Genomic DNA, 23,552 nt, shown 5'->3' on the forward strand with positions numbered 1-23,552 from the left:
TAATCTTTTAAGATGGCACTTGAAATTATATTAGAGAGCTCATGGGATATCATAAGTGCATAATCAATGATAAATAGGCATTTATGAAGGAGATTTGGGAGTTATTAATCAATATACCTGTATATTCTTGGCTCTCCAAGTTTAATCCAAGCATAGTTAATCCAAAATCAATTTCTAAGAAGGTTGCTATTCAAAACCAGGGATCTACAATAACACTTTTTCTTGGTCTGGGGAATATTTTATAGAAATAGGATTTGTCTTCTGTTATGCCTTTGGAGTGTATATTTTTTGCTTACCCATCTCTGGCGCCCAGGTAAACTAGTCCTTTATTTAGGAGTTGAGTTTTATATTAAGTAACTTACATGAAAGAATCTCTATGAAAGTTGTTCTAGCATTGAGGATATTGGCAGTGACTACAAGAGAAGAAAAAAGTACAAAGAAAGATTTTATAGGAGTGCCTTGAATCTAGATTTCTCTTTGTTGAAAAGATAAAACCATTTAGAAATCTTGAATTGTCAGGGAAAACAAAGGTGGAGCTTGGCTTTTACTGCCAAATTTAATTTTCACCCCCCGCTCTCGATGTTGGTAAGAACTCCTCAGAAAGGTCAAAATGTATTGATTTTCCCACAAAGCATTCGTTTAAATCAGATTACACAAAATAGTGGCAGAGAGGAGGACAGGCAGATTGACGAGCAATTTTCTTCTCAAGTTCTATTTTGCCTCCCTCTGTTCTAGGAATTCATTAATTTCAGTTTAAGACACAATGGATTTGTAGAAAAATAAAGGAGATATCTGGAGGTGTGATTTATATAGAAATCCTTAGAAACAGTAAGTGCATCCTAACAGTGTTGACTAATGTGAATAACTATTTTTTTTTCTATTAAGAAGAGAGGAATGTACCCCTGTACTGAGTACACTATGGGCCAGGAATAGTGCATTTTACAGGTGGGCATCTAATCTGTATAAGAGCTCATAAAGTAACTATTATATTTTCCATTTTACTAACCAGAAAACTGAGACATTAAAACAAAGTTACATCTCTAGGGTAAGGATGAGGAATTGCGTGGCAGGTGCACATGAAACAAGGTGCCATAAAATGATAATCACTAAATTTGGGTGATGGGTACCTGAAACATCATGATACTATTTTCTTTATTTTTAAAATACATTTGAAATTTTCTCAAGTAAAAGTTTCTTACGAAATCACTAATAAACATCAAGTTCAGATCCACTCTCTTGTCTTCAAGCTTGTGCTCTCTTGATCATGTCACATACCTAATAATTTCTAAAAAGCTGGACAGCAAATTTCAAGCTGGATAATAAACCAGGAATTTAAATTTTATTTTAGAAAGTTAAAAATTGCTTGTTTTATGTTCTCAAAAAGAATTGAGTCTGTGTTAATCTTAGTTTTGTATTTATTCAATGAGGATGTCTTTCTTTCTATTGAAAATTTCTTAAATGTCCTGGTGTTATTTAATTGTGTTTCCTGAAATGACCCCTTTTTCTCTTGCTGTTTTTAAAGAAGACATTTCAATATTCTAGACATTTGCCCTGGATATGTACAGACATGTAAGATCAACCATTTTGTCCATAAGACTGAGTAGGCTTAATGAAATTTGTGAACTAAGCTTTAATAAGATTGAACTTTAGTCAGAGCAAGAAAAATCTTTAGCTGTGGGTAATGAGAACCACTTAGACTCTACGTGGGATGACTGCATGGCTCTATTTTAGGCCATTCTTTCACTCTATCACTTACTTAAAGAAAAGGCCACCTGTTTAATGAAAAATTCTCTTAAGAAATAGAATGCATCAGGGCACCTGGTTGCCTCAGTTGATTGGGTGCCCGACTCTTGATTTTGGCTCAGGTCATGATCCCAGGGTGGTGGGGTTAGTCCTAAATTGGGCTTGATGTTAAGCGGGGAGCCTGCCTGAGATTCTCTCTCTCTCTCTCTCTCTCCCTCTCTCTGTCCCTCTGCCCCTATTCCATGAGCACAGGCTCTACATCTCTACAATAAAAAATTTTAAAAAGAACTAGAATATGTCTTAACTACATCATGTTTATATCTCTCAATACAAAATTATTCCATTGAAGACATATACTAAATGAAAAGAGCTGGAAACAAAAGGCTATAGACACTTTGACTCCATTTATCTGACTTAAAAAATATTTATTTATTTTGAGAGAAAGAAAGCAAGTGAGTGGGGGAGGGGCAGAGAGAGAGACTCCCAAGCAGGCTCCAGGCTCTGAGCAAGCTGTCAGCACAGAGTCCGATGTGGAGCTCAATCTCACAAACCATGAGATCATGATTTGGGCCAAAGTCAAGAGTCAGACACTCAACTGACTGAGCCACCCAGGGGCCCCGTTTATATGACTTTCTGAAATGACAAAGCTATAGCGACAGAAAACTGATGAATGGGTTTCTGGGGGTGCTGGAGAGAGAGGCGACTGACTGCAAAGGGACAAGAGCATTATCTGGGTGAAGGTCTTCTTTATTTTCATGTGGTGGCTACACAGCTGTGTTTTTGCCTAGATTAATAGAACTCCATATAATTATTTTTGTGTGTCAATTTATTGTATGAAAATTATATCTCAGTAAGTCTGATTACTATATATAATAATATAAATGTGTGTGTGTGTGTGTGTGTGTGTGTGTATAGTTTTCAAAGTAAGTATGCCTCTGTGTCAGTGAGGGCACAGAAGCATGCACTTACCTGTATGTTGACCGAAAGCCCCAGTCCCTGGTTGTCAACCACAGCCACCGTCATGACAGTCTGGATCACCAAGGCAATGAAGGTGTTGATTCCAAATACCAAGGCATAGCGTTCCACACTGAGATTCACAGCGATCTGAAATCTAACATTATACAAATGGAAAGAGTTTTGAAAGCACACATACGTGGGCTTTTAAATACAGAGCAGGGAACTGTGTTGTTCCCAGGACTTGGCTCTCCTCAGGAAGCCCAGGCTTCTGTTGACAGTTTCTTGCTAAATGCTCTTCTAGAAGAGAAAAAGGAGCGAAGGGTAAGTATAGTGAAGTGTTGTATTTTAACATTCTGTGTGATGGGATATATTTTGAGAATTTAAAATGAATTAACCTTTTCTAAAATTGAACCAAATATCCAAATGTTCTGTAACTAGGGAGCACTGAACATTATTGGATGTGGATATGGTTTCCAAGTCACTTTTTAAAAAATGTTTATTTACTTTTGAGAGAAAGACAGAGCATGAATGGGGGAGGGGCAGAGAGAGAGGGAGACATAGGATCTGAAGCAGGCTCCAGGCTCTGAGCCATCAACACAGAGCCCGACACAGGGCTCAAACTCATGAGCCATGAGATCATGACCTGAGCCAAAGTCAGATGTTTAAATGGCTGAGCCACCCAGGCGCCCCTATCAGTCACTTTTTAACGAAGACATATCAATGAGTAAATCACAAGTCACTTTGATGAGGTTTTACTTATTTGAAGATTGTTCACTGGATCACTGACTGTCTACATTAGCAGTTTCAGAGTCTAATAGGTGAATTTTTCTCTGGAAAACTCTCACATTATTTTCTTTCACAGTTGACAGAAATCTGGCATTAGTTCATTTTAAATAACTTATTGGGTCTTAACATTAGCCAGGCAAGACTACATATATGCATTAGAATTGTTCCACTTAATTTAGCTAAAACATTTATAACCTGAATCTATTTAAATATATGAAAACAAATGGAAAGTTTTGAGTATTTTTACATCCGCTCCCCCAGTCCACAGCAAAAAACAATACAAGCATTTAAAAATTATGTGATTCAATGAAAATGTATTGTTTCAGTGCAAAAACTTACCAACTAAACACAGCAAGACCCATAGATAATCCAAGATCCTGCAAAGTGAATATAACAGGTGGTCCAAATAAGCTTTATAATTTCAGGATTTTCTTGCTCAGGTAATAATTTTTCCTTTGGAAAAAAATGTTATACCAGATAGATGCCTTTGAAATTTAGATTAAGTCAAAGGGCAGATTCCCTTTTAGTATGCAAATTATTCCAGGTTGGATTCTTGATTTATTTTTGTTTGTTTGTTTGTTTGTTTTAACATTTGTTTACTCTGAGAGACACAGAGAGACAGAGCACGAGCTGGTGAGGGACAGAGAGAGAGAAACACACAGAATCCGAAGCAGGTTCAGCACAGAGCCCAATGTGGGACTTGAACTCACAGACCGCGAGATCATGACCTGAGCCAAAGTCGAACACTTAACCACTGTGCCACCCGGGGAACCCAGGAATCTTGATTTAATATGTACAGATGCATCAACAGCTTATCAGTGATTACTTGGTTTGAGATGAGACCTTTACATGTGGTAGATTCAAATGGAGACGTAATACATCAGGCTGAGAGTGGCATTGAATTGTAAGATTTTTCAGTCTAAACTCAAAAACTATTGTCCCGGGTACCTGAAATGACAAGTAATCATACTGTCTAAAATCTAATTTCAAAGCTCCTACTGAGTGGTTTCTATGTAGGCATAAAACAACCACTGCCCAGGACTAGTAAGTTCTTGGAAAGAGAATTTTATCGTGTTCTTCTGTTAGGCATTTAGTGCTAATTATGGATGAGCCTCTGGGATAGTCTGTAATTTAAAAGATAGAACACTTTGAAATTCTATGTGATCATTTATGTTCCACATATGATTTTATGGGATTGGCATTTGCCAATTTACCTATAACTTAAAGGAAAGTAATAGCAACATTTTCTAAACCATTAAAAAACTACAATGAGTTGCCTGGATGGCTCAGTCAGTTAAGATTTTGTCCTTATTTTGGCTCAGGTCATGATCTCACAGTTCATGAGATCAAGCCCCACATCAGACTCTGTGTTAACAGCATGGAGCCTGCTTGGAATTCTCACCTTCCCTCTCTCCTTCCCTCTCTCTCTCACTGTCTCCCTCAAAAATAAATAAATGAACTTTAAAAATATATTAATTTCTGCCTATATAAAAATGGAATGGTTAAATTAAAAAAAAATCAATAGCCCAACTTTTGTGTGTGTGTGTGTGTGTTTTTTAAGTTGTTAGGTTACTGTATTTCCTTTTTTTTTTTTCAAGAAATGCTAACCAAATGCTTATCATGAAGCAAGAACTAGGGTAAACTCCAGGGCATACAATGAACAAGCTTGATTGTATCTTCACAGAGCTTATACTCCAACAGGGAATATTTAACTGGTACCAGATAACTGCTTTAACTAATATTTAATTAAATTTATCAGTTTTCATCATGAAAAAAGATATAGGTAGTAAATATCTTTTTCTAGAAAAATCAAATTATTTTTATGAACTTCTTGTATCACATGATGTTTGAAACTGTGTTTGGTCAATTATCTTAGAATTCTTTCCAAATCTGAACACTAACCTTTTGTATTAGAGATACATTTATCTAATGTTTGCTAAATTTAGTTTAAAATTTTCTCAGAAGTTGAAGTACTAACAAGATGTAAATGGAGTTATCGTGATTGGGTTCACCTACAGAGAAAATGATGTTGGATCAGTATTCTGAAGTTCAACATGTGAGTGATAATTTCATTTAGCACCAAATTTGACAGATCTATGAAGTCAAGTTCTCTTCTTTTCCCCACTGTGAGTGTGTATCCTGATATTAAGATACTATTTGTTGAGTGCTGTTCGGTAATTAGATAATCTAAATAGTGTAACGAAAGTTAATTATGTATCAAATAATTCTTCTCTTCACTAAACTTACAGTCACCTGACTGAATGGACAAATTAGATGAAGGATGATCATTGAGCTCTATGTAGAAAGTTCTGGACATACTATCTGGAAAAACCCTGACAGTCAATGTATGAATTCCATCTCCACAGCCTCCCAGGGTCTCAGCATTCTTATTATTCATGTGGCTTAACCCTCTACTTCCTTATGTCTATGAAAAATCATTCTGAGAATTTACCAATACACCAAAATATTTTGGTTGTGTTTTCTCTTAAGTCTTATATTCTGACAGTTAATCTTACTTTTTTTCCTTCAAATTGTCTTATTTGTTTCTTCAGCAGAACAATATTGACTTGCTTCATGGAATGTAATAGAAATGCAGCTGGCTATGAACCAATCTGTTCTGAAATATTCGAGAATAATACTTTTATCTTTTCATTGTGTAGAAGGTGTGGTCAGAAACAGCACAAATAACTCTGAAAACATATTTTTACTAACTTTCAGGTTCTCCGTTTCCCTAAAAATGGCCATTGAGCATTAAACCAAACTGATTTAGGTTGGGCTTGAGTTCTTTTTCTTACTCAAGAGTTAGATTGCTAAAAGAAAACAAAACATTTCAAATATTTTCTAAAATAAAAGCGAGAGAAGATAGAGATCTCCTTGTTAGGATGTTGAAGGTCAGAAAAGACTGAAATTACAATAAGAAAATAACAGGGTAAGCCAAAAATCATGCTATCCCATTAAGAAAACATAAGTATAGTCAAACTGCTGAAAATCAAATAAAAAGAGAAAGTCTTAGAAGCAGCCCAGAGCAAAATTATCATCACATTTAGGGGAACAACAATGGGAATGATAACTAACTCCTTAATGCGAGCTGGAAGACAATGGAATGATAAATCTTGAATGTGCTGAAAAGAAAAACAAAACAAAACAAAACAAAACAAAACACTATCAACTAAGAATTCTGATCAGCCAAACAGTACTTAAAAATGACAGCAAACTTCATTTTTAAATACATAAAAGTTGCGAGAAATTGTCACCAGGAGGTCTGTACTACAAGAAATGTTAAAAGAAGTTGTCAGGGGTGCCTGGGTGGCTCAGTCAGTTAAGCGTCCGACTTCGGCTCAGGTCATGATCTCACAGTCTGTGGGTTTGAGCCCAGAGCCAGGCTCTGTGCTTACAGCTCAAAGCCTGGAGCCTGCTTCATATTCTGTGTCTCCCTCTCTCTCTGCCCTCCCCTGCTCACCCTCTGTTCTCAAAAGAAAGACCATAAAAAAAAAAAGTTGTCAGGCTGAAAGGAACCAACAGCAGATGGAAACTTGGATCTATAGAAAGAAATGAGAAGTATTGGGAATGATAAATCCATGAGCAAACATAAAAGATTATTTTTTCTTGCCTTAATTTTTAAAAGATAATTATTATTTTATAGCAAATGGAATAATAATGTACTGTAGGGTTTATAACAGTTATTGAAATACAATCTATGAAACAGTACAAAGGATGGGGAGGAAATGAAATTATGTTGCTCTAAAGTATTTATACATTAAGTGGCATAACATTAATTGAAGGAAAACTGATGAGTTAAAAACCTAATGCCACTAAAAACATAAAAACTTAGCCAAGAAAAACCAATAGAGAAAGTAAAATGGAATTAAAAAGAAAGCCCAATTAACTTAAAAAAAAAAAAGAATAAAGACTAACGAACAGGTGGGACAGAGAGCAAACAAATGACAAAGTGGTAGACTTAAAACTAACCATATGTTATATGGAGTTCACAGGTAAGCTTCTTGAATGTGTAAATTAATGTTTTAAATTAATATTTATGGTGTCTTTGATATGTCAATTAATGCTTTTCATCAAATTTGGGATCTTTTTGGCCATTATGTCTTTACATGTTGTTTCTTCCTCTTTACGGTCTCTTCTTCTGGGACTCCATAATGCGTATATGGATACACTTCATGGGGTTCCACAAGCCTCTAAAAAAAAGTTTAAGGCCAAAGAGCACACTCAGCATTATGCAGCTGATGATGTTAGGTCAGGGAAAATATTTCAGATGCTTGGTTTATCACTGATCAACTTCCTAATTAAAATTAAACACATTACCACATAGGAAATGAGGAGCAACCCGTACCTAATCCTTTAGGTATTCTCTATGCAACACCCATCACCTCTTTAGCTCATTTTCTTTCTTTTTTAGTTAATCTAGATCAAATACTTCCATGTTTAAACCACTGTATGATTTAACGTTTATTATATTTATGTGCAGTTTTATAGAACAGCTTCTCCTCTACAACTGCTCCTTGATTGGTTGATAATTTGTTTCAAAATGAAATAGGTGTGCTATGAATATTCAAGCAGGTATAGAACATTGGGAGTGAAAACTAACTTACTCAAAATTTATTATTTATTTATTTATTACATTTATTTATTTTTGAGAGACAGGGAGAGGCAGAGCACAAGTGGGAGAAGGGCAGAGAGAGGGAGACACAGAATCGGAGGCAGGCTCCAGGCTCTGAGCTGTCAGCACAGAGCCCAATGTGGGGCTTGAACCCAGAAACCATGAGATCATGACCTGAGCTGAAGTCGGACGCCTAACCGACTGAGCCACCCAGGTGCCTCTAACTTAGCCAAAATTTAGATATAATCACATATTTTTATATTATGTTGCAAAAAAACCCCCACCAAAATCAAAGTGCAAAAATTGGAACACTGGTACACTGCTGGTGGGAATACAAAATAGTGCAGCCACTATGGAAAACAGTATGGAGGTTCCTCATCAAGATAAAAATAGAACTACCCTACAATCTAGAAATTCCCACGTCTGAGTATGTATCCAAAATCATTGAAATTAGGATCTAGAAGAGATATGAGCACTCCCATGTTTATTACAGAGCTATTCTCAATAGCCAGATGTGAATAAAGAAAATGTGGCATATACATACAGATGACTATTATTTGCCCTTAAAAAGAAGGAAATCCTGCCACATGGGACAATGTGGATGAAGCTTGGGAACATTCTGCTACATAAAATGTCAGTCAAAAAAGGACAAATGTTGCATGATTCCATTTATGTGAGTTGTCGAAAGTAATCAAATTCATAGAAGCAAAGAATAGAATGGTGGTTTCCAGGAGCTGGGTGCAGGGGACATGAAGAGTTGCTACTTAATGTGTGTAAATACGTATCTTCCAGTGATGCGACATAAATAATTTCTAGCGGTCTGATGTCCAACATTGTGCCTATAAATAGCAATACTGTAGTGTACACTTAAAAGTCGGCTAAGAGGCATAGATCTCATGTTGTGTTTTTTTTTTTAATTTTTTTTAATGTTTTTCATTTATTTCTAGGAGAGAGAGAGAGAGAGACAGCGTGAACAGGGGAGGGTCAGAGAGAGAGGGAGTCACAGACTGAAACAAGCTCCAGGCTCTGAGCTGGCAGTCAGCACAGAGCCCGGCGCGGGGCTCGAACCCACGAACCGCGAGATCATGACCTAAGCGAAAGTCGGATGCTTAACCGACTAAGCCACCCAGGCGCCCCTCATGTTGTGTTTTTCTAAAATTAAAAAAAGAGGACCACAAAAGAAAAAAATCAATAAGATTGTTCCATTAAGTAAATAAAAAATAGGAAAGATAAAAAATCAAAATGTAAGAGCATATCACTATTTATTATTTGTGAGAACTTTGAATTCTCTGTCTGATTAATAACTTTAATCAAGTCCCAAGAGAAAGTGGGTTAAAATAAGAATATAGTTCTATTGTCTCTTATTTTTTAAGTTAGTTAGTGAGTTAGTGAGTTAGTTAGTTTATTTGTTTGTTTGTTTGTTTAGAAGGAGGAGCAGGGAAAGAGGGAGATAGAGAATCCCAAGAAGGCCCCAGGCTATTAGTGAAGTCCAACACAGGGCTCAAGCTCAAAAACAGTGAGATCATGACCTGAGCTGAAACCAAGAGTCCAAAGCTTAACCGACTAAGCCACCCAGGTGCCTCCCACCCCCACCCCGTTGTCTCTTATATTAAGCATTAAATATAACATTGTAAATACCATTCAGAAGAACTGGAAGAATAAATAAATGTATTTTGTTGCTTCAGATTTAGATAAAGGAAGACATGATAATTACTTACGCTGCTATCGTTATGAGAAGCATGTAACTTGACTTGAATATCAAAAAACCAGCATAGCACACCCAAATATTAGTTGTGTAATGCATGAGAAGCAGAGAACCTGCATCTGCTGCTGAGAACATCGCCAGAGCCAGCTCTCCCAGAAGATTCCAATTGACTTTCACACAGCCCGCTGTGAAGGCTGCCAGAGCCCCTGGAAAGAAAGGAATCAACATATATTACATCTTGCCATTCCACGCACAACGCAGTAGCGTACTGCTTTGTTAAAATTCACATTGGATAGAAATTGAAGCATTTCTAGGCTTTGGTAAAGAAAAATATTGACTTATTGTGAACATTGATTAAATGAAAATCACTTGATCCAGCTTTGTGAAGTGTGCATATCTTTTCCTCTTAAAGGTTGAAATAGGTCAACTGAATTTGGATGTCTGGAAATCACAGACTGGAATGGACCCATAGAGCCTTTTTTTTTTCTTTATTCTTCCCTTTGCGAAGATAAAACTCCGGCTCAGAAATCTGGTGTCAAACAAAAACAAATTCAGACTTTGATAGAGAGAGGCTTTATTTAGAAGAAAGACTTGCAATTGAACATTCTGATTGCCAAAAATCTGCAAGCATCTTGAAATCAGACAGAAATAGGATTTTCTTTTATAGGGTAATCCTTCACTGTAGGGCAAGCAGACGGAAGAAGGATCTTTGAAAGGGAAGCTAGTCAAGGAAGGGGAAATGATCAGGGGAGTCTGACGGAAGTGTCCTGCTGTGGTTGGCTAATCTTCAGGAGAAACCGATGGGGGCTGGGGCACATTCCATGTTGTGTTGTGTTTGCGCAGAGTTGGAGGAGGCAGAATGTCCAGGGAACTGTAGTAAGTAGAGGAACCTGACTAAAGTTCAGTCAAGACAAAGCAAAGTGTAAGGAATGGTAAATTGGGAATACTTGGTGACTTAGTGAGACTCCAGTTCTTCAAACTGAATGCCCGCTACTGTTGCCATGTCCTTCTCTATGCCATATTATGGATATTCTAGCAAGACTCTCGCTGTGTCCCTGTCTCTGTTTACTTTATCTTTTCTATAACACTGATTTAAAAATTTCCTCAAGTTCCTGACAGATACCAAACTTCTTTTAAAGAATTCTCTCCAGACACTTTCCCACCATTTGTTGGTTTGACCATTCCCCTTTTGACCTGTTCACACATTCATTCACCTACTCACCCATCGAATGTTTGGAGCTTCACTGTGGGAAAATATGGTGGTAAATTTTGGATCCTTGCTCTTGGAAATAGTACAGCCTACTGGAGAAATGGGATCTATCAATTTATAGTTTTAATAAGAGTGTGATAAGGATTTTAAAAACACAGACTAATTCAAATGTAAACAAACCATAACCTAATGGTCCTCATATGGGTGTTTTGCCTTTCAGGGGACAGATGGCAATATTTGAAGACAACTTTGGTTTTCATGACTTGGCAGGGGTGTTTGTGGTGGTGGTGGTGGTGGTGGTGGTGGTGGTATGCTAACAGGATCTGGTGGGTTAAAACCAGTGATGCTGCAGAACATCTTACAATGCACAGGACAGCCCCCCCACGACAAAGAATTTCCCCATCCAAAATGCCAATATTATTGAGGATGAGAAACTTTGACCTATGCCCAACATGTAGCCCCAAGACGTATCCTTAGGACAAATCCATATAATGTGCACTATATACACGTACTTATAATATGTTCCTATAATGTGCTGTGAACAAAGAAATTATATGTCAGCTTTCTTACTACCTTTAGCTTTCTTTCTTAAAGACATGGCTTAACCTTGCTTTACACGAGGTCTTAAATCAGCAAACCACTCCTACTTCACCTGGTTTTGCCTAAAAATTTGACACTAATTAGGATCTTTGCTATGTCAAAGAGACTAAGGAATAGTTGTGTGTAGGGGGCTTTTAAAGAATAAATTTTATGAACACTTTACCTTTTCTACACATTATCTGAAGAGAAGAGGATTTTTTCCCCTCTTCTCTCCAGGAGCAAGTCCTTAGAGAGGAAACAGGTTTAAGGTAAACAAATCCTAGAACAGGTTTCTAGGAGCCAAAATGGAATTTTGTAGAAAGGGAAATGAGAAGAATATTACCTCAACAATGGACCCTGAAATGTTCAATAAATATGTGGGTGTGGAACACCCCAACTTCAAAAATAATATCTTCAAAGTCTTATTTGATGTGAAAGCTTTGTTATGTCAGGAAAACCCATGTGCATTGTTGGGCTCACTTCAAAGACGGCTCTGGGCTCTACCCTTCTGACTTTAGAACATTAACTCTTGTGTCAGCCCACCTTCCCTCACTCTCTTCAGCTCACTCCTTTTGGACAAGTATTTCAAACTGTACAAAATATGTTCTGAGAAAAACGAAGAGTCCATGGACAAGAATCTAGAATCCCCCAAAACTGCTGTAGCTTCTCAGCCAGGAGGGAAATTTTTCAAAAGGACAAAGCCTGGGACAGGATTGAAGGGTGAATCCAGTGGCAGAAGTTGGAAACACTCAATCCCCCAGAGACCTTCTCAAGGTCATTCAGTCTTGTTGCCTCTTTCCTGTGGGACAAAATGCAGTATCAGAAATCCATCTATGGGTAAATAAGGTTGAAACAGACACTTACCAGTCAGCCCAAGCAGAAGCAATAAATACTCAGGAACACACATATTCTCTTGAAAGGCCCGCCTCTGCCACCATGTCATACCTTGTATGTCCCCCTTCCTACTACTCTTTGTCTTTTGCTGCCATTTTCTCCAGAATCAAAGATTCAGGGCTATTGTGGAGGGACACAGTGCTTACTGGCTCTTACTAAATATTTGAATGAAAGTATAATATGTATGAAAGGCCAGAGAGAAAATTATACAATACAATAACCTGGCTGCAGAGAAGAGATAGGGTAGAAGATTGTAAGAATCTGGTCTGGATTCACTATTATTCTAGCAAATATTTGGATTTGGTAAGGAATGGGGAGGCTGAGTATGGAAAATAATCTTAATTAGAAGACAACAAGCTTTGGAAAATGCCCATGAAGAGTGAAGGAAATATATAAATATATTATTTAAGTTGCCTTAATGGGAACTTTTGAAATGATAAAATAGCTCTTAAGACAGTAGCTTTCAAACTTCTTTGACCATAAACTGAAAAAAAATATTTTATATGCACCAGTACATTTACATGTGTGTGTAAACAGAATTTTTATGAAATGAAACTTATCCTAATAAGCCATTATGCTCCCTATTCTCCTATTCTTCTATTCTATTCTATTCTATTCTATTCTATTCTATTCCGTTCTGTTCCATTTCTTTTGGTTGCACTGCATTGCATTGCATTCCAATCCATTCCATTCCATTCTAAATTTTTCTGTTCTGTTCTTTGATTTTAAAATGCTGGTTAGATTCCACTACATTAATTTCAAGATCTATATTCTATAAAGGTCCAAATAGTAAATATTTTAGGCTTGTGGGCCACATAGCCTTCTTTGTTTTTCTTCGGTTGCTTGCCTGGATTTATTATTTTTACAACTCTTGTCATATATTGTTCTTTCCCCTTAAAACCTCTTAAAAATGTAAAAACTATTAGCTCTGGTGGGCCATGGGCCATTGTTTGCCCACTTCTTTTTTGTTTTTTAATTTTTTTAATGTTTTATTTATTTTTGAGAGAGAGAGAGAGACAGAGTATGAGCAGGAGAGGGGCAGAGAGGGAGACAGAATCTATGAAGCAGGTTCCAGGCTCTGAGCTGCCAGCACAGGACCTGACATGGGGCTCGAACTCGTGAACCATGAGATCGTGACCTGAGCCAAGCCAGATGCCCAATTGACTGAGCCACTCAGGCACCCCTGTTTGCCCACTTCTATTAATGGTTTGCAAACCATAGTTTAAAGGCTAGTGTTACAGAGAGGTCAGAGAGGAAAATGATTTGGTAGTTTTACCTTAAACTGTTCAACTCTTTATGGCCAAGCCAGCTTTGGCCAGTGGGACAGAAATTCGCAGTCCCTATTTTTAGGTATGGGTTAAACTATTTTCCATGGATAGCTTCATCAATCTTCCCTTATATTCATTGCCTTTTAAAAATGTTGTGACAGGGGGCGCCTGGGTGGCTTAGTCGGTTGAGCGTCCGACTTTCGCTTAGGTCATGATCTCGCGGTTCATGGGTTCGAGCCCCGCGTCGGGCTCTGTGCTGACTGCCAGCTCGGAGCCTGGAGCCTGTTTCAGTCTGTGACTCCCTCTCTCTCTGACCCTCCCCTGCTCACGCTGTCTCTCTCTCTCTCCTAGAAATAAATAAAAATATTTTTTAAAAAAATGTTGTGACAGAAATACTTTTCTTTTTCAAAATATTTGGTATTCACTACTGAAACCTCTACAACCAATCCCTCCAAGACTATGATTTGAAAAAATATATTTCCCACACATTGAAGAGAGAAAGTCTGGTGGACCCACCTCCAAAGGTTGCAAGGGCTTCTACTGCCCCATTATAAATTGCAGAGCTCTGGGATGGTGCCTTGTAATCCCACAGGATTTGAACGTAGTTCAGAACCTGGTTAAAACCTGCCGTGGAGAAGGCCCACCACAGGGACCAGTAAAAAAGATGCCTTGAGGAGTAACAACCCTTCAAATCTTGGAACCACTGCACAAAAACTCTCAATGTTACATTTTCTGGCTTCGGACTGCTCAATGGACTGTCACCCAGGTTCCCTGAAAAGGTGAATAATCCTTTGCAGACTGGTGTGTGATCCTTTTGTGGTTCCTTTGAGAAAGCATCCTTTCCTGGTGGCTGGGGAGGGGCTCCTTGGCTGGGTTTTACATGAAAAAACATGCTCTTCTCAGGCATCGGTAGGAAAAGTGAGAAAAGAAAGGCCACAGAGACGGAGACCAAGGATATGACGTTGAGGTAAAAGTAAGACAGGCTGGCCAGGGACACCAGGAGCTGGGCCAGCACCGAGGCCAGCGTGTAGGCCACCAGCGTGACACTCCGGCAGTAGCCGCTCACTTTCTGGTAGTGCTCTGGGCTGACCACGCTGTAAATGTAGGCATAGTAGGCCACCTCGGTGGCAGAGACCATCCCATAGAAGAACTCTAGCACCTGCATAGCTCTTAATCCTTGACCAAATATGAGTAGCAGCCAGGTGATGATGAAGCTGATCCCTTGTAGGATGATGACTGGCTTGTAGCGGACGTAATCGGTGAGGATGAACACTGGGAGCAGGAGGGCCAGGTAAGAGTAGGTCCAGATGGGAAAGATCTCATTTGTGATCTGCGAGATTCAACAGGGAGGGTATGAGGACAAAGGCATGAGGAAGTGAAACACACCTGACATATTTTATCCAGATGACATGTATCAATCCTAGGAAACCATTGCTGGGCCCCCATCAATTTATACTTCGCAGGACTTTCTGACAATACGATGGAAAGCAATGGGAAACTGAAGCTCAAGGAGAGGAAGTCCAGATATCATGGAAATTCATAACATGTAGATTCCTTCCTCCAGGTATAAAGAGGAAGTTCTTAGTTATCTGCATCTTACACTTTTAAAATCTAGTATGATCTGCATATGCTACTGAGGCTGAGAAAAGAGGCCGTAATGCATAGGTTAAGCTCGACAGTGTTTCCCAGGCAGTTTAGGGCTGCTCGGGTGCTGTTCCTGTACATTTAAAATAGTTTCCTGTTCTTCAACAAGGTTAAAAGGAGTGTTTCAGGAACTGGCAGAACCTGACCATATTTACCTTTGATCTACATCAGTGTGTAAAATGTGCAGACCATCAGGTTATCATCTGGGTGATCAGGAAAATAAGGAACAAATGGCCAGTTCAAGACTCAATGTCAGAAGAAGGAATCTGTTCTTCGGTTCTTCTGCATTCTTGGCCTTACTTTCTTGGGCTGCTTTGGAGGCATCAAAACCCAAACCAAACTGCTTAGCATCTTGTCTCTCTCTTGTTCAAATCAGCTTTGGCCATGATTTTCCAGGGAACACTGGTTATATCAGCAAATCATCTGAGCCCATTGATAGTATATGATTATTTCAGCTTCTTTAAGTGGAATCTATAGCAGATAGAAGATGAAGTAAAGAAGGCTGGTAAACCCTCTTTTGGGGTCTCCCTGGCCCACTCAAATCCTAGGATCTCAGATCACTGACATAAACCCACTGACTTATTGAGCCTAAGAGTGTCCTTTGTTTTGACCTAATCTGTGACTTGCCCCTTGTGTTCCTAGGTCACTTTTTACTTAAGTGTTTTCACAGTTTGGTAGAACTTTATTCTTGTTCTTCCTGACACTCAGGGGTAGTCACTAACCCAAGAGAAGATACATTCCAGATCTGCTTTTTTTGTGACCATCTCTGGAGTTTAAATCTAGCCCAGAGCTCTCCCAGTCAAACCTGTTTGCACGTAAAGGCATTCAAGATTGGCACGTGCTTTTTTTTATTGGGAGGGAAAATGGTGGATTGGTTTAGAAGGCAGTTTCCTTGGGGTTGGGTAGGGACATAAGAATGGTTGCTGGGAGAGGGTGGCCAAGAGGGATACAATTGTTATGTCCGTAACAGGTGTGACATTTATTTTCCTGAAGAAATCGAACTGATGCAGTGCTTTGTCTGATCTTGTTACTGTTTGGTGGCTTAAAGTGGCGATTCCCAAATTTTAGTGCAGATCAGATTCACCTGGAGGGTTTGTTGAAAACCAGACATTCAGACTCCGTACATCTGGGGTGGAGTCTGAAAAATAAACATTTCTAACAAGTTCCCAGGGGACGCTGGTGCACTGGTCCGAGGACCACACTTTGAGAACCACTAACTAATAGGATCCTTTAGGATTAGATCCTCTGACCTGACTAAAAGCTAACAACAGCCTTAATATTTATATGTAAAGAGGAAAAAAAAATCTTCGGGGACTTTCTCAGATGCTTTTTCGTAACGTTTCCCCTCCAAGTCTTATACTATACTGCAAGGTTTGTATTTATAACTAGGGGTGGGTTATTTTAAAAGGTTTGTGATAGTAAGCGATAATGTAGTATTATTATTATATTATTTTTGTACAAAAATATTTTTTGGAGTATTATTTTTGTACAGCTGAAAGGTTGTTTTGAAATCACACCATTTTTTGTTGTACCCAAAAGGTTTACATTTTTGCACGAAAAATATACAGGAGATATGAAGACCCGTTTGTTCGCATTTGAGTTTTGTAAGAAGTTCTGATAATTTGCTTTGACCCAAAACTTTAGACATCAGTTTTAACAAGACATAAAACTAAGATAAGCATGTTAGTAATCTTACCGTGCTGAGGCTTATATTTTTATCTGGTCCTGCTAAATAAGGAATAACAAAAGGCTCTGATGGCTTCATCATTGAGAAAAATCCAAAGCAGCAGAGGCTGACTGTGGGGAAAACCCAGGAACGGCTGGGTGATGGTCGGCAACAATTCATGGATGGTTACACTGCAAAAAAAAAAAAAAAGAAAAAAAAAAGCAAGTCGGAGGATTGATCATTTATTTTCATAAAACTTATGTTCCCTTGCCCATGTTTCACTTGTCCTTTGGTCTTAAAAAGGAAAAATTGAAAATCATTGCGACAGTGAATAGATATCACAGGTCAAAACACAGGAACTTGAGTCGTGTCTTTGCGCTTCTTGGTTTAAAGAGAAAACTAACGATTACTTGAAAACGTTGCAGTAGGGATTAAATTTCATCCCAACTGGAAGGGCAAGGTCACTGTTGAAAAACTACTCCCCCAGCATAACAAGGCAGTCAGTCACGCTCTCCTGTAAACTTTCACAGTAGAAAAAAAGTCAGGGAATTTCTCCTAAGGCAGAAGTCTTGGGCTAAGATAAGATTGGTGGAATTTTGATAGACACAGTTGCTAAGCAAACATCTGCTTCATGCTCCCTATCGTGAGTCTATTTCCCTGTAGCAGTTGATGACCTGGAAACTCATTTTAATGAGTGCTTTAAAGTGGTGAATAAAATAGCCCTTGGGGGAGTAAAGATTTATAAAGCAGATAAATCCTTTACTTTGTCTAAGTATTGAATTCAAAGTGAACATTGGTTTAGTGTCAGAAGGCTCACCTAATTAAAACTGTCACCCACCCAGGTGATTTGGTTTGTTTTTAATACCTATCTTCAGAAGAGTTACATGACAATGTTGCATCATAGGTGAAATTCAATTGTACTTAAAAGTATTTTACTGAGTTGATATTTTGTTCCTGCTCTATTTTTTCCCACTTATGTTGCTAATACTGAAATGTCAGAACTTAGTCCAAGAGGATAAACCTTCAGTTGGCTGACTGAAGGAAGACATGGGTAGCCTGTAGAAAGGCAATCCACTGCTCTGAGAGAAACTGACTCTCCCAGGCATTGACCGTTTCCTTCGGGAAGCTTCCCAACCCTCTCTAGCTGCTTTCCTGTCTTAGTCTATGCTTTGTCTGAGTTACAGCCCTGGTGAGGCATTATGGCCTGGAGGTCAAGGGCAGGGCTCTGGAGTCAATACGGTCCAAATTTTTCTCTGCTACTTACAGCCATGTAAACTTTGGCAAGTTACTGGATCACTTCGGTATCTCAGATTTCTCATCTGTAAATAGGGTTAATAATACCTGCCTAGTGTTGTGAAGATTACACACATTAGTACATGTTATGCAGTCTGTAGTATGAATGGCTTTCAGAAGCACTGATGTATTGACATGCACATCTGCTAGTTAGCCTGGGAGTTCTGTGGGGGCAGGGATTCCTTTCTATCACTGAGTCTAGCACAGAGTCATATACATCAAATGTCTCCCAGAAATATTTGTTGAAAGTACATGCATTGGACCAAACAGGTTTTCTGAGAAGAAAAATTCAAATAATAATGAGATGGTTCCCAAGTATTTTGGTTATTTAAAGTTGTTCTTTGGAGTGGGAACTACAAGCCACCATTTGATTTTCAGGAATATGGAAGTTACTTTTTGAAATAATGGAAGGAGATTCCTGGTGAGAAGAACACGGGCTTTGCAGTTGAGCAAATTCAGATCTCCAATCCACTTTCGAGTTGTGTGAACTGGACACGTCTCTTAATGGTCAGAGGCCTCAGTTTTCCTCACCTGTGCAGGTGGATGATTTCCCATTCTACCCCAAATGTTGGCAGCCAGTGTGTCAAAGAATGTTGATCTCAAAATGGGTGGATTGGTTGGTTTGACTAGATATGGAACCTGTTACCATCGCAATGGAAAGATTCACATAACAAGTGGTCATAAGGAGAAATAGCTAAAACAAACTTGAACATGGAATTTGGACTACTGGTGTAAGGATGGGCTCCAAGTTCGCCCCCTGCTGGTATCTTCACTTATTGCAAAAGGACAGTGTGATTTGATCTTTGTGGTGTTTTGCTTGCATAGACCTTTCAGATTGGACAACTTTCCTTACAGCCTGTGGAAAACTAATGGCTCCCTAGAAAGAAACTTGAAACACCAGGCGAACACTATTCCTTGATATGAGGTCTCTGCTGAGATTGAAGAGAGCGAAGAACCCAACATGAAAGATTGCAAACATTCCTTCCTCAGACCTCGTTTTTTAATCCCAAGGCATTTTTCTCTTTTTAAAATTAATGGTGGAGTTACTGATTTAAAAGGGCAAACTACTGAATTTACAATCCCAGGTTATCTTAGTGGTGTGGTTGTTAATAGTTCAAGCAGGTGATAATTCTTAGTTGATTTTTAACCTGTTGCTTCAAAGGTCATTGGAAATCAGTTAAAACTTTACCAGACTGATGCTTTGATTTGCTCCGAGTTCTGTCCAAATGCAAATTTCTAGTCTTCCTGAGGGTTCTGGGTGTGGTAATGCAGTGGCCTTCTGTTTCAGGACACAGGTCTCTTTCAGCTGCTTCAGGTGAGGAGCCTGAAGCCACTTCGTGGAACTGGGGTACTGGGGGCACTGGGTGGGCATCTAATAACCACCCCAGCTATTACTGTGATGTGGGCCTTCTGATATATGCTTTCCCTGTTGTACTAACCATAGCTGGCTGAACTTACCCGAATCCCTTCGCCTCTCTGAGTCCCACTGATTACAAGAAGGTAACAATGATCTACTCTAGTGTTTCCGAGGAGTAAATGAGGTCAACAGGAGAGGACTCGGGGCTCTGCCTAACGCAATAAATACCAGGGTTTCCCCCTAGCCTGTCTTTGAGAATCTGGTCTAGTCCCATGACTCAGGAAATCACAAGACCAATAAATTGCTGATAAAATTAATGGTTCATAATGATAGTCCCAGCCAAGTTGAATCGTTGATCGTCAGTACAAAATGTATAATAAATAATTTCAAAATTATTTCAAGAGAATAAGAAGACACTGGAAAAGTAAGTTTTCAGTTTGAGAATTAGATTTGCAAGGAAAACTATTTCTTTAAGGACTTAAATTGTCATTAAGCCCTTTATAAATACTAACTTACATATGAGAGGTCATAAATCATACATATTTGCCTTTTAACCTGGCCTTTATGGTCGGGCCGTTACAGAGAACACTTAATCAGTTTAGTTGGGTTCTGCTCTAAATACATGCCGTCCACACCTATTCTTCTCCATGCAGATGTTTTATTAAATTCATTTACCTTCTCCTCTAAATTAGTGATCATTTACTGTATATACTTTTTAAAGAATTAAGAGAAAATGATCTCTATGATCCAGCTCACCATGACTCAGTACTAAAAGTGTTGTTGTTTTTTGGGCGCCTGGGGGGCTCAGTCAGTTAAGTGTCCAGCTTCAGCTCAGGTCATGATCTTGCAGTCCATGAGTTTGAGCCCACATTGGGCTCTACGTTGACAGCTCAAAGCCTGAAACTTGCTTCAGATTCTGTCTCCCTCTCTCTCTGCCCCTCCCCTGCCATGCTCTGTCTCAAAAATAAATAAACACTAAAATAATTTTTTAAATGTTGTTTTTTAAAATCTAGACTACTTAAATGCACTCTCCATGCAACATTTTCCATCTGGACCTTGCTCTGCCCTTTTTAACCAGCAGTGTTGGTTAATACACACTGACCACGTAGCCTCATCATTTTTAATGGTGATTTGACAGATTTCTTTCTAGTTGACTTTCAACAGCCACATCACTCAACTTGCTGCTTGGAGGCTGTCAGGCAGGGCTAGGGACTCATTTCAAAGGCACGCTTCCCTTGCATCCAAGAAATCATGAGGATTAATGAATTGTTGATACCAGTGTTGGTGCTGAGAAGGGATGTGGTTTGTAACAAATATGTAAAAATGTGGAAGTGGCTTTGGAACTGGATAATGGGTAGAGGCTAGAAGAATTTTGAGGTTTTGATAGAAAAAACTTAGAATGCCTTGAAGAGATTGTTGGTAGAAATACTGCTGTTTAAGGCAATTCTGTTGAGGGCTCAGAAGGAAGAGAGGAGGGCTACGGAGAAAGGGTCTATTGTCTTAAAGAGGACATATAGCACCAGGAACAGAATGTGGCTAGAAATAGAAATGGTAAAGGTGCTTCTGGTGATGTCCCAGATGGAAAGGAGAAACGTGTTATTGGACACTGGAGGAAAGGTGATTTTTATTAGAAAACGGCAGGGAACATGTTTGAATTATGTTCTGTCTTTGGAAGGAAAATAGAAGTTGTAAAGCAACAAAACTGGATATTTTGCTTGGAGAGTTCTGAGCAGTGTTGGAGGTGCAGCCAGGCTTCTTCTTGCTGCTTACAGTAAAATATGAGGGAAAGGAAAGAAACTGAGGAAGGAACGGCAAAGCAAAAGGAACCACTCCTCAATGAGTTGGAAGATTCTCAGCCCATCTAGATGGGATATGTTACAAACAGCACCAAGAACGTAGCTGGACAGTCATTGCTAAAGAGCTCAGGTGTGTGGTTAATGGATGCAATGAAGCATCTTAGCAGAAGCTGGGAATGGAGCTGGCGTTCTCCAGGAAAGCTCCGTGGAGGTCTCTCTGGTCTGATGGTTTGAGCCTCTCTGAATGGCACAGGGTTCTGACAGATCTTTGAGAATTTTATATCCACAGAATCACTACCAGCTTGGACTAACAGGGGCAGGGGCGGCATGAAATGAGAAAAGAATGACTCTGAAGGCAAAGGCACAGATGTAGAAACTGGGGCTGATGAGATCCCCTCAAGGCCAACATGGGGAGGCTGCCACCCTATCAGACCCAGAGGACAGAGCATCGAGCCACACAGGATTATTCTCAGGGCTTGAAATCTGATTGAACTTGCCCTGATAATTGTTAAGACTTCCTTAGGACCCATTTCTCCTGGTTTTTTCTTTCTTTTTTCCTTTCAATTTCTCCTATTTGGAAAGAAAATGTCTACCCTATCTGGTGATATTGCATTCTGTAAGCAGATACCTTGTTCTCTGGTTCACAGATGAGGGGGAGTTTTATCAAAGGATGAATCACATACCCTAGGTCTCACCCATATGGATCTGTGTGATTTAGATGATGAAGTCTGGGACTCTGAATTGATGAAAGCCTGGACTTAGAGTGGATGCTGGGATGGTGAAGACATTTGGAAATGTTGGGAATTGGGTGAATGTAATTTTGCATGTGGGAAGGATGTGAATTTTGAGAGGCCAGAAGATGGACTGTTCTGGGCTGAATCGTGCCCCCCCCCATCAAAGAAAATATGTTGAAGTTCTAACTCCCAGCATCTCAAAATGGAAATTATTTGGAAACAAGGTTGTTGCAGATATAATTAGTTAAGATGAGGTCATCCTAGAATAGGGTGGGTCTTTATTCCAATATGACTGAGATGCTTAAGGAGAAACACAGATACAAAGACACACAGCGAGAAGGTGGCCATGTGACAACAAAGGCAAAGATTGGAGAGAAGCAGGGGCACCTGGGTGGCTCAGTCCATTAAGCATCCAACTCTTGATTTCAGCTCAGGTCATGATCTCACTGTTCGTGAGTAGGAGGCCCACGTCAGAGCCTGCCTGGGATTCTCTCTCTCTCTCTCTCTCTCTCCCCTTCTCCCTCTGTCTTTCCCCTGCTCACACACACACAAGCACACACACACTCTATGTCTCTTAAAATAAGTAAATAAACTAAAAAATACATTGGAGAGAGGCATCTACCAACCAACGAACAGTAAAGATTGCCAGAAAACACTTTAAGTTAATTGAGGCAAGGAAGGCTCTTGCCCTATAGATTTCAGAGGGAGGAGGGTCCTGCTGACACCTCGTTCTAGATGTCTCATCTCCAGAACTATGAGAGAGAGAGAGTACATTTCTGTTGTTTTAAACCCTCCAGTTTTCTGGCACTTTTGTTTTTTTACAATCATCCTCGGAAGCTGATATTGGTTCTGACACACCTAATATGAATTTTTGGCAATTTGGACAAAATGTATGATGCATTTCACATTAAAAAATTTTCACTTAATATATTCTAGCCTGGATTTCCTTGTATTCATACTTTCATTATTGTTAAATGTGAAGAGGAAAATGAATCTTTATTTACACGCAGAGTGAAATCTTCCAGTTTGTTTTTGTAGCTACCTATAAATATCTTCAGCTAGGTAATAAACATTGCTTCTACCCCATATGGTGGTTGTTTAAAACCCAAAATGTTCTCATAAAAGACTGAAATGTTAGTTTTTTAAAATTTAATGTTGTATGAATTCCAGAAATGATAATAGGGTGCTTTACCCTTTTAGGTCACCCGCCTAAGCAAACTATAACTTTAAAATTATTTTTTTTTTCAGTTTATTTGTTGTTTGAGAGAGAGCAAGAGAGCAGGGGAGGGGCAGAGAGAGAGGGAGAGA

General features: G+C 39.0%; 1 protein-coding gene across 8 annotated transcripts in view; it reads right to left on the reverse strand.

The window, feature by feature from the left end:
- LOC144229315 (thiamine transporter 2-like) overlaps window positions 1-23,552 on the reverse strand; it is a 45,210-nt gene that overhangs the window by 14,026 nt on the left and 7,632 nt on the right. For 6 of the 8 annotated variants that reach the window (XR_013334453.1, XR_013334450.1, XR_013334452.1 and 3 more), the window contains 4 exons: window positions 17,095-17,255; window positions 14,271-15,084; window positions 9,817-10,009; window positions 2,713-2,854 (listed from right to left, as the gene is read on the reverse strand). Coding sequence is in view for 4 of the 8 variants with exons in the window: in XM_077761327.1 (XP_077617453.1) it covers window positions 2,713-2,854; window positions 9,817-10,009; window positions 14,271-15,084; window positions 17,095-17,244 (1,299 nt within the window). In the remaining 4 variants the exon portion in view is untranslated. Of the gene's footprint in view, window positions 1-2,712; window positions 2,998-3,825; window positions 3,864-9,816; window positions 10,010-14,270; window positions 15,085-17,094; window positions 17,256-23,552 lie in introns of those variants that run through there. The other 2 variants (XM_077761330.1, XM_077761329.1) reach the window with 2 other exon arrangements.

This window comes from Crocuta crocuta, unplaced genomic scaffold (genome assembly GCF_008692635.1).
Source record: "Crocuta crocuta isolate KB4526 unplaced genomic scaffold, BGI_CrCroc_1.0 scaffold516, whole genome shotgun sequence".
Taxonomy (NCBI): Eukaryota; Metazoa; Chordata; class Mammalia; order Carnivora; family Hyaenidae; genus Crocuta; species Crocuta crocuta.